This window comes from Chelmon rostratus, chromosome 10 (assembly GCF_017976325.1).
Source record: "Chelmon rostratus isolate fCheRos1 chromosome 10, fCheRos1.pri, whole genome shotgun sequence".
NCBI lineage: Eukaryota > Metazoa > Chordata > Actinopteri > Chaetodontiformes > Chaetodontidae > Chelmon > Chelmon rostratus.
Window position 1 is genome coordinate 17,914,817 of NC_055667.1, and position 11,417 is coordinate 17,926,233.

The window sequence follows — 11,417 nt, forward strand, 5'->3', positions numbered from 1 at the left end:
GGGGTGGAAAAAAACCCCATTAAATCAATTGCAGCTAAGACCCATCACAGAAATACTGAGCAAGGTGTTTTTCTCACAGCGTCCTGCTCCTCACAGTCACATGTACACTGTGAATATCCACCACAAATACAGATGCATTTCAGGGTACATCACTGATGGAGCTGTGCAGATTTTTAAAGATAAATACAACACAATGGCAAATAATAAACTGGATATACATCATACTGAGATCCAGACAAAAGTGCAGCCTTTCAACAAATACAAGTCATTTTCAGAGATATCGCTGTGTTGTCTATGTCGTATTTAATTAAGGAGTATCTGTCATTACCTTCCTGTCTAATGAATGGCAGGAACATACACACCTGTCCTTTAAAATAAACCTGTATGATTTTTTTTATGGCCAGTTGGGGGCAGCAGATACAAGCTATAAACACAACATGGACATATCGTCCTGTAAGTTGATAGGCCTCACCTGTTAGCATACAGTTGGCTGTTCAAACACCTGGCAGATAACGGAGCAGCAGTCGTTTGGAGTTGTGTTCACCGAATAAATGTAAGTCCAGTACTCACTCTGTTTAGCTCTGTTTTATTACCCAAACACACTTTTGCTCTTTGGCAGCTAAGTACTCCACCATGTTCACAAGCTAACTAAGCTAGTTGCTAAGCTAGTGACTAACTTTGTTTGCCATCTGGTGCTGGACAGGTAGCTCACTGTGGGTTTATCAGAGCTTTATCGCAGAAAACAGCAGACTGGGCTGGAGGCTGATTGGAGTAGATCAAAAAAAAATCTGCTATGTTATGGCCATTAAACAAAAACAATGAGCTATTAATGCTGCTAACAGCTGCAGGGAACCACCAAGTTGGGTGATCATTCTTGGGCTCATCACTATGAGTATGGGTGCAAAGTAGCAACAGTGCAGAGTTGTAGTTGTAAAAACTGTTAAGATAAGATAAGATCAACTTAAATAATGCCCAGCTGGGAAGATTTGTAACTTTACTTATGCATTTCCATTCAATGCTGCCATATGTTATTTAAACTCCACTGCATTTGTGTTACAGTCACTTTTCAGATTAAGGTTTTACAAAACTACACGATGAGTTTATAAACTGCATTGGCTTGTTTTTGGATTGCATCTCCAAAGAGACATTTCCCCTCTAAACTACTCACATGGTTGCGTTTAGATAAGTGTGTGAGGAAAAGTACAAGAAGTTAATATAAACTTGTGTAGTAGAACTTTTCTTTTTGTTGTACTTTTTTCTGTGTAGTTTTTTACTTACTACCCATTAATCATGTCAGGACACACCAGATATGTTTGATGGGCCAGACCACAGCCACTGGACTAGAAGTAAAGTAGTTAAAACAACACACACCTCGACCAACTGCAACATTAAAATGTTACTTACGCATTGATGCATCAGCATTAACAATATAAATCATAGTCATAGTTGCCATTTTCCGACAGAATGTGGACAGGCTGCTAATTGTTCTTTACTTTTACTTACTTAGGATTTTCAATGATGGAAGTGTCAGTGTTGGACAGATTGCAGTTTTGATCTGATGGTGGCGCTAGAGGAAAAGTTAAAGGGTCAGCAAGTTGTTTTGTTTTATCCTGAGGGGATCATTGATGTTTCAATCCTTCCAACAGTTGTTGACATTTGACTCAAAAATGTGAACCTCAAAGTGGTGCTTGAGGGAACAGTCAGGCAATCAACAAAGTCATACAGATTCATAAACTAGGAACGACGAATGTCTTTATCAACCTGTGTGCCAGTGCATAGTTGTCAGGGTATTTTAATAAAAGTCAATGGACAACCTGCTGGCGTTAATACAGGAAAAGTCAGGGGATCACCAAAGTTGGTAAGTTTCATCCTCTGAGAACCGTGAATGTCCGTACAAAATGTCATAGCAATCCATCCAATAGTTTCAGTCTGGACCGAAGTATTGAACCGACCGATATTGCCTCCCTGGAGCCGTGCCGCTAGTGTGGCAAAATAGCACCATAAAGTATATTACTGAGTATCACTGACACTATAAGGTGTTACAGATAGGGTACCTACAGTATGCTGTCTCTCACAGTAAAGGTCTTTTTTAAATGGAAATACTAAAGCCATAATTCATCAGAGGTCATTGTTGTCTTTTAGTGCACAAGTGTGACAGATAATAACAAGGGAAACACCATCACCACATGATACAATAAAGCCGGTAGGAGAAATGGCACAAGCTGAACACAGAGGAAGAAAAAAAAGACAAGGGGATGTTGTAGAAAAGTGGTCATGAGCCACAACATGATACTTAAAATACTTTGAGTCATTGTGCTTGTCAGATCTTATAATATCCACCTAAATTCTCCTCACCGACGCACACAACAGCCTCAGAGGCGCTTCCTCTAACGTGCTGGATGGCTTAGGTCATGGTATATCACTGCATAGGCTCCTTGTTTGTTTGCAGTGAAATGTGACAGATCTATGTATTTGATTAATGAGGCGTTCATGTTCAATGTGTCCCACAGTGCCCTCTCTGAGACCAGAATCCCGCCTGACGGGTCCGGCGCCCAGCTGTTTCATGCTGCTTTGAAAACAGAACACGGCCTGCCTTCATATTCGGCGCGGAGGTATGATAAACAGCCTGTTGTCTGGTGCGTGGCAGTCCACATTTGTTTTGGTCTTTTTTGGGAAGCAACCAGCCTACCTCCTAAAAAAAAAAAAAAAGATCCCCAGCATAGTACAGCCGGTGGGTGGACTGTCCTGAAACGAATGCTGTGTGTTCCTCGAGCACATATCCCAGGTAAAGTGTCCAATTAGAATGGAATGAGGGTTTCTGTCGGCTTGGTGACACAGGGCCTGTGTATGTGGGCGTCGCAGCATCTGAAAGATGTGTATGTATCTGCCACAGCTGGATGCCTCCACTCCAGCCTGATGACTGTTTTGACAGTTCAGTAATAGCCCCCGTTGACAGTCAAGGCAGCCCTCCACTAGTGAAAGCAATTCAACTTCCCCTATTCAGAGCAATACTCTTTCACAGTAATTAGATTCTTGAATAAGATGATTTTGAATCCCTCGGAGCTCAGCCGAACTAGGGAAAACAATTAATCTGGAAAGGGAAGTGCATGCTTTAATTGAAGCCTGATGGAGTGTTTTGCTTGGGAGAAGGGCATCTTTTAAAGCATCAAGGGTTCCTGCCTTTACATCTTGGTAATTTGTTAGCGCGGTTCAGAATAACACCAAGCCTTACAGACATTTACCGTTCTGTGTAACCTGTAAATTCTTGTGTTTGTGTAATAATTGGACTGTCTACTTATGTGAACAAATGAGACAGGGATTATTGGAAGGCTCCTGATTTAGCAAAGCTAAATCTGTCTGCTTATTACACCCTTATGTGGCAAATGAGCAGGAATGTGTGACAATTTGACAGAGCAAAATTATCATTTATGGAGAGCTTTTTATAACTCCTTTTTTTTTTTTAAATGCACTGCTGAGGCCTCCTATTATCAGTAAAGTACTTGCTGTCACAAGGTTAAAATAAAATGCTGGATACCAAATGCGTCGGGATGCTAACTTCACTCATTTCAACTCTGACACGCTGCCTACACTGAGGTTGAGTCCCGAAATCAGCAGCGTGCTTACATAACCAGGGTCACCTGTGGCCCCTCTGTGAAATAGAAAGCCCTTAATAAAATGCTCACATCCCGTCCTCTTTGTTTTAACCTGTCTGCTAATCATATCAGAAACAATAAATCCCAACCCAGCTGTGTGTGCTGTGTCAGAGAGCGGAACCAGATTAGAGGGATTTAAAAACACTAAAATTGACAAAGCACCTGGTTTTTATCCTCGTGGTAATCTCCTAAAACCTAACCCCGACTCATCACACCATGTAATGTCTCTAGTACACATCTCTGCAAAACAACGGGTCATGGCAGACTCTGATGCATCGTGTTACATCACACGGGGCACATGGCGGTATGTTGCGTAACCTTTGCTCAGGAATTTGAATGTTGCTTACCGTTGTGAAAACATTAAAAAACTTTGCTAAATATAAGAAGTCAGTAGCAGTGTGATTAAACAGAGTGGTGCATCACAATACATGGTGCGCTTAGTCTAATGGATTTTTGCTTAATCCCTGAGAGTTTAATAGTGATGAAACTCTGTGCTGTCAAAGAGCTAGTCTGTCCCAGTTTCATGCACGGCTGCCCATTTGATTTTAGATTTCCACCTTTTTGTCTGTAAATTGACATTCAACTTGCACAACAATATTAGTCTCCTCGGGCTTGAAAGGAGTCAAGCTTTAATTAAAGATTTAGAAATAATCAAAGCCCCTCCTCTAGCGATATGCTCTTCTTTGTGAGATGCGCGGCTACTGACAACTTCTCTTTGACATTATATGGAGGATTACATCTAATCCTATTCAATCTCCACGCAATCCTTAGTCCCACCCAGTGTTTGCATTAAGATTAGACTGCAATCTCACAACATTATGGATGCGTGGACTTAAAGAAATTGATTTGTTTCTTTTGAGGCTACTGTTTGTCTCATCGGGTTTTAAATATCCCTTCATCCCCAACCCATATGCTCTCTTTGGTCCTTCATGTCATCGACTTGCTGTTCCATGCACTCTTTCATGGCAGGCTGAGCAAGTCCTCCTTCAGCATCTTCTTTCATCTGTGGTGTTGCAATGTGTAATTCTGCCGCTTTAGTTGTTACACTGAATTTAAAAAACAAAGCTATACAAAGTGATGCCCCCCTCAGGGTCTGCGTCGGAGCTGCTTGAAGTATTTGTCACTTCAGTTCAAATTTTGTGGTCGTGTTTGTTCCGCAGCATTCAAAGTGCTGTGCTATGTTTGATCAAAGAGATGCTGTCTTTGAAGAGCGGTCCAGTTGCTGTTTGGTTTAGGTTTGTTGACACTTCTGATTTCTGTACTTCACTATTTGCCAGATAAGCTGAGCACAGATAGAGAGTCATTGTTTTTCACTGCCAGATTAATGCAACAGGTTTATGTGAGATATGTATATGTATGATGGATCACTGCAGGATGCACCTCTGTTTTCTGCTAGATAAGAGTTTAAATGTTTGCTGAAAGCTATGGCGTCTGCACAAACACATTCATTGCTTTTCGTGCTGTATCTTAATTCAACCTTTGTTATACAATAGTATTGGGTGTGCTAAAATTGCTTTCTAAACCGAAACTATATCAGCAGAACAGGCAACTGATCTACAGTAAAGGGACCAAATCCTTTATTAGGAACACGGGGAACAAGTTTTCAGGAGTTAGATACAGTTTTAGGTTGCTCCATGTTGAAGCTACATATTATAAGCAATATGGGCTGTATATTTAGAGTTATCTTCAGCTGGTGCAGTGCTAGTGTGTCTCTTCCACGCTCAATATGGAGCACCTCAGCTCCACTATGATACACAGGCCGAACGTACTTCCTGCAGTCACAAACTTGCAGAGTTTTTCCGGGGCTTTTAATCCTTGTTAAACACTTTCTGTGAAAAGTGAGCCAAATTCATTCTCTGATCCTGCAAGAAATATTCCCCCCTAGTGCTACACACAGAGAAGTTATTAGCTGATTTTAGGGCTGATAATGACTCTACTGTGATTTAGCAATGTCAGTATACAGGGGGTAATAAACCAAAGTTGGGACTTTCATTTCAGCTAGCCGGCCAGATGACAGAGAAGAGCTGAATTGGAACAGTAGATATTGCTTTTTTTGTTCAGTAGGCCTTTAAACTGCAGCTGGCAGTCTGGAGAGAGATATTATGTTCTTTTTTTCCCCTTTTACAACGTCAACACTCCTGATTACATCTCATGGCTTATTCCTGAGTAAGGAGTTTTGCTTTGTCCACAGGTCTTTTGTCACCACTTCAATAACGCAAAAGAGAAAAACATGTTCAGCATCAACTTTCAGGTGTCCATTCTGTTCCCTCTTCACTTATCATAGGCTCCATGAACGCTACGTGCTTGTTGGCTTGGAGTTTGTGCTGGTCCCGTGTGGAGGGGGAGAAAACAGAAGTGAGGGTGCTGGGGTCGTAGGTGGCGATGGGGATGACTGGAGGTTTGGGCTGTTTACAGCAGCTGCAGCGACATGGAGTCAGGTAGAGGTACATGAGGATGATGACCATCGTCACCACACAGCCCAGCAGCGTTGTGTAGCCAGTGTTGAATGACTCTGCTGCAGGCAGCAGCACCGTCACATTCACCTCACGCGTTGCATTCAGTGCCTGTTTAATATCCAGAGCTGTGCACACGTACAGACCTGAGTCATTGACCTTGGCTGCTTGGATCTCCAAGGTACCATTAGCAAACAGGCTAATTAGTGTGTCATTTATGCTGGTCTGGGTGATGTACCCCTTGCTGGGGGAGAGCCATGTAAATGAGAGGTCTGTGCCACTCAGGGACGTTTGGCAGTCTAGACGCACTCTTTCTCCCTCTGAAACCAGCACATTGGAGAGGAGCACGGTCACCGGCTGCGAGACGGCTTTTTCCACCGTGCAGTTTTGGAAGAAGCGGTTGTGTCGCAGGAACCGGATGGATGCTCGCGGGTCCCCGTAGATGCTGCAGGTGTGCTCATCCGTGAAGTCCTTCAGTGAGTCATAACCCCTCAGATTCCAATGCCAGAACACACTGTACATCGAGCAGTCACAGATTAGAGAGTTGTTGTGGAGGTAGAGCCCCCGCTGCACCAGCCCGGGCAAAGCTTTCACATCCTCCCACGGCAGACGAGTCATGCGGTTGGACGAGAGGTCCAGCATGGTCAGGAAAGGATGACTATGGTCTTGGATGGAGAAGAATGGGAAGTGCGTGATCTGGTTGAGGCTGAAGTAGGCCTTTTTTAAGCTGCTCAGGCCGCTCAGTGTGCCAGACTCCACCTGTGTGATCTTGTTATTGAAGAGAAGGAGTTCTTCCAGCCTCCACAGCCCCTGGAAGTAGTGTTGCTCCACCACTTGGAGCTTGTTGGAGGACAAGTCAAGGAGCCTGAGGCCGGAGGCGTTGCGAAACACACCATGAGCCAGGGAGCTGAGCTGGTTGTGGGCCATGCGGAGATTTTCCAGTCTGGGCATCTTGTTGAAACTGACCGGACCCAGCCAGGACAGGTGGTTGTGGCTGAGGTCAAGGGTGACGGAGAAGGAGGGCAGGGACTGAGGTAGCTTGGACAGACCGCTGGAGCTACAGCTCACTGTGTCCGATATACAGAGGCACATGGAGGGACAGGTCTCCTCAGAGACGTGGAGGAGACAGAGCAGCAGCAGGAGAGGGCCTGAATACAGTCCACAGGTCATGTTTCTGGAAATCGGATCCTTCAAGGTTTCTAATCCCTCTGGTTCCCCCTGGTCAGATAAGAATCAAATGAGAAACAGCATGATATATTAAACAGCAATTCTTTTTCGACCCTCCCGCTGCTATAAGCCTTTCAACAGACACATAATATGACGACAAGGTTAATGCCATACACGCTCTCGCAGTATCTATGGCAGAGGATGAAAAATGGTGCCAATATAGTAGCTGCGAAACCTTTTGCCCCTGAGAAATCTCACAAATATTCACATCAGACTATTTAGAGATGTGTTTGCGTGTCCAGAAATAATGCAGCCACTATAGGTTTTTTTTAGTGCAGTTATCATTGTAGAGTTGCAACTAATGATAATTTTGAATGATTTTTCTTGAAATGTTCTTGTTTTATTTGCCAAACAGTCCAGAACTTAAAGATGAGTTCACAAAAAACAGACTATTCACATATGAGAGGCTGGAACCAGGGAATTTTGGCATTTGTTTTCTTTAAAAAAAAAAAAAGAAGAAGAAGAAGAAGATTAATATGATTCTGTAAATAGTTGTCAGCTAATCGAGGAAACTTTCATCACGAGAGCTTAGTGTTGAAAAGGCGTTAGAGGGAGATAATTCACCTTAAAAAGATGTTTCCTCGCAGTTAGTGTCAGGTGACGTGCAGCTGAACATTATCAAAGATCAGTTCAAGCAGATTTCCCGCTGCAGACTTGTAAGTCGGGATGAATTTGAAGGCAGCAAGGGGAAAAGTTCACACCACTTCCAGACAAGTGAGCAATTTGGCTCACTTAGTTAATCCCATTTTCGCCTCCAAAAAAAGAAGAAAAAAAAAACACTTCCAAACCATAAATCCAAAGTAAACTGCTTAACCACAACACGAGACTCCAACTTTCCTGCGCTTTTTGCATTCCACCAATGAATCCCCACAGCGCTGCTGTCTAATCCTTATCTTCCTCTCAGATCCTCCTCCCGGGGCGCTTCAGGAACAATGCTTTTCGCCTTTCTCCTCAGCCAAGTTTGAGGTCCCCCTACTGTCTTTCTCCTCGTCCCAAAAGAGAGTGTCGCTGAGCACACATCCTGCAGTGCTTTGCAGTGTACAGCAAACAGCACAGAGCTCACTTAATCTCCCACAATCCCCTCCTCCTTCTCCGTGTCATTTAGAGACCAGCCTTGTGTTTCCCTGTCTCATCATTAAGTAATGATGCTGGTGGCTGCCCTTCCCGCTCTCTGGCTTTCTCTCTCCCCCTCTCAATGATATCAATTTCTCACAATATTCTATTAATATTATATTCCATTAAAATTTCAGTGTCTTGCTTACTAACAGATTAGTAGAACCAAGGAGCTTTCCTCATGAATATTACATGTGTTATCCGGTAACCTTTCACCAATAATCCCAGAGGACTGAAATTTAACTATGCCGACTGTACTTTTTTATTTTTTGTGTGTGTGTGTGTGTGTGTGTGTGTGTGTGTGTGTGTGTGTGTGTGTGTGCGCGCGCGCAAATCTGTCTGGATGTCGCTTTACTTATCGTTGCGAATGCATCCATTTTTGTGAGTTCTTGAGTTTGGCAAATCCTGTTCACCCTGCCTCGTCTCTCAGTGTATTTCGTCATCGTCGGTGTTTTGAAAGCCTCCTCTTACCTGTGCAGCCTCCTTACCTTGTCGTTTCTGTTTCAGTGGCTTTGACTGAATAGATGTTGGCTGCCCCCTGCCCTGCACACACACACACACACACACACACACACACACACACACACACACACACACTGACACACACTCTTTCACTTTAAGTGCCTTAATCAGTGCATCCTTTCTCCCTGAGCCCCCCCACTCCATCCCTCCTTCCACTTGGCTGTGAGTTTGACTGGATATAGGCTGTCCATGCTGCTTGGTCATGGTGGTCCTGACAGCTCTGATTTCTGTCACAGTGAATTAGCTTTGCCTCCCAGCAGCCACCCCCTCACTGCTACCCCCAACCCTCCACCCCCTCCCTATAAGTGCTTGGGGCTTTGACTGACTCCCACTCACTCACTCACTCGCTCACTCTGCAGGGGCACGTTGCCGATCCCCCGTGGATTCAGGCGCGCTGGATGGGGCTCGCTTCTCAAAAGGTGGGCTGATGGGAGCAGTTGCGGAGTCCACGGGAAGATGGATGCAGGAAACTGAAGGTGTAAGGAGATCAGCTTAGAGTATTCCGCCTCAGTGTTCAAGAGAAGGATTATGGGTTAAAAAAAAAAAAGAAGCCACATTTTGATGTTTTTATGTTGAAATGAGCAAGCTACCACCGTCTTTGGCGTCGTGGCATTACACACAATCCTGTCCCAAGGCTAGTCATCAGCTTGGCTGTAACATGCATATGTACGCCCACACATGTACATTTGAGATATGTTAGAAAATGATTCTAAACGGCTCTTCTTGTAGGTGTAGCTGGTTTATGTCATGGCTCAAATACCCTCCAAGCAATTTGTCTGTTTTCCTGCAAATTGAACTTTGTCCTACTCTAAAGGAAACCGTGATCCAAATATCTTTTAAAATATTCATGTCTCATTGATTGTTTAAAGGTATTATGTAACACTCCTGTTCGATCAATCCAATCATGTATGTAGCAGTCCCTGAGTCCCTAATTGTAAACGAATCACATAAGACCTAAAAACCAGATTGTTCATCTGCATAAGCTGGTAATGATTCATGGTGCGGCGCACTCAGAAGAATATGAGCATATGAGGTATTTAAATAAGGTGTGTCATCGCACCAGCATGATGTCAGTGGCAGCATTTGTTTTTAGCTACAGTATAATTGCGCAGGGAACATGTTCTTTTTTTCCTCAGGCAGCCCCTCTCTTGCTGCTGTTGACACAATTTGAACATTTCACTGCCTCATTATTTTCAGTATTGACTTTCATTCTGCAAAGGATTCGTCGTTTTCGAGTGCAATCATTTGTCATTGTCCTCGGAGATCAATTCAATCAAGGCATGAACAGGTAAACAAGACGAAGGGAGAGTCAAGTTTCTGTGCAGACTCTGCCAATTTTTTTTCCTGCGCTCATTGCCTCTCATCATACCAGAATAATCTGTGTAGTTTCAACAGAATGAGGTCCTCTGGAATGTCAATATTCACACCCCCTTCATCTCTTCCCCCCTTTTCCACTAGGTGTGACTTGAAAACCTTCCTGTGAATCCCCATTTGTTTCTGCATGTTCCTCTATGTGTCTGTTGTCAGACTGGACTGTGCGGCTCCAACCTGCCGCTCTGTAAAATCCCAAATCTAATCAGTATCTTTGTATCAAGCTGCTTTGCAAATCCCGCCTTCTTCTGCTGCATATATTTGATTAGACCCAGCGTATGCAAAATAGTCCTGTCAAATCGGCCAGGTTCAGAGTGGACCTCAAAGCTTAAACCCTGACCCTGATGCATCCTGCCCCCAGCAGAAAGCGATTTTCTCTTTACCATCTGCTGCAGAGGAGAAGGGGAGGGGAAAAAAGAGAAAGAAAAGAAACACACAACAGCACAGTGAAATGTCTTCTCTTATCTTGCCCTTGAGAAGCAGTGAAGCTCACTTGCAGTCGATAATACAAAGTTTTCTATTCTCAGATGCAGAGAAATATTTCTGTTGAAGCACTGGAATGTAGGAATGCAGACATATAGGTATCTTGAAATTATGTTATCAACAAGCACAGCTGCTTTATACCTCCCTTCAAACATACTGTAACACGATTTGAAAAATGAATTGAAGACGGGGAAGTAAACACTGTCAAGCTCTGTGTTAATTACTGAATAAATATTTCACAAAGTGACAGGGCAGAGCGAGACGCAAGGGCAAGCCTGACTGCCACTTCAATGCACTGAAATATCCAACATCACTAAAGGCAACTCTGCAAACTGTGCCGCTGAAGTGTTTCCTTAGCCTCTGTCTGCCAATTATGAACCCTTGAACCTGAACACACACACCCTTGTTCAGTATTTATTCTGCCTTTCAACAGTTTTTTTTTTTTTTTTTTTTGTTAGCATGGCTGACAGCCAGACTCTCAAATATGAATGAGTCAGTGCCTGGATAAAGATTCAGAGGATTCAGTTTTATTTCTTTTCTCTCCCTGGGTGCATTTGCAGTCTGGATGAGCTCTCTGTTGAAAAGGAGTTTCAGA

General features: G+C 43.5%; 1 protein-coding gene across 1 annotated transcript; it reads right to left on the reverse strand.

The window, feature by feature from the left end:
* Nucleotides 1-5,893: 5,893 nt before the first annotated feature.
* On the reverse strand, nt 5,894-7,276 carry LOC121612188 (amphoterin-induced protein 3). Its single transcript, XM_041944899.1, has one exon. The coding sequence runs from the start codon at nt 7,274-7,276 to the stop codon at nt 5,894-5,896; it is 1,383 nt and encodes a 460-aa protein (XP_041800833.1).
* Nucleotides 7,277-11,417: the final 4,141 nt, after the last annotated feature.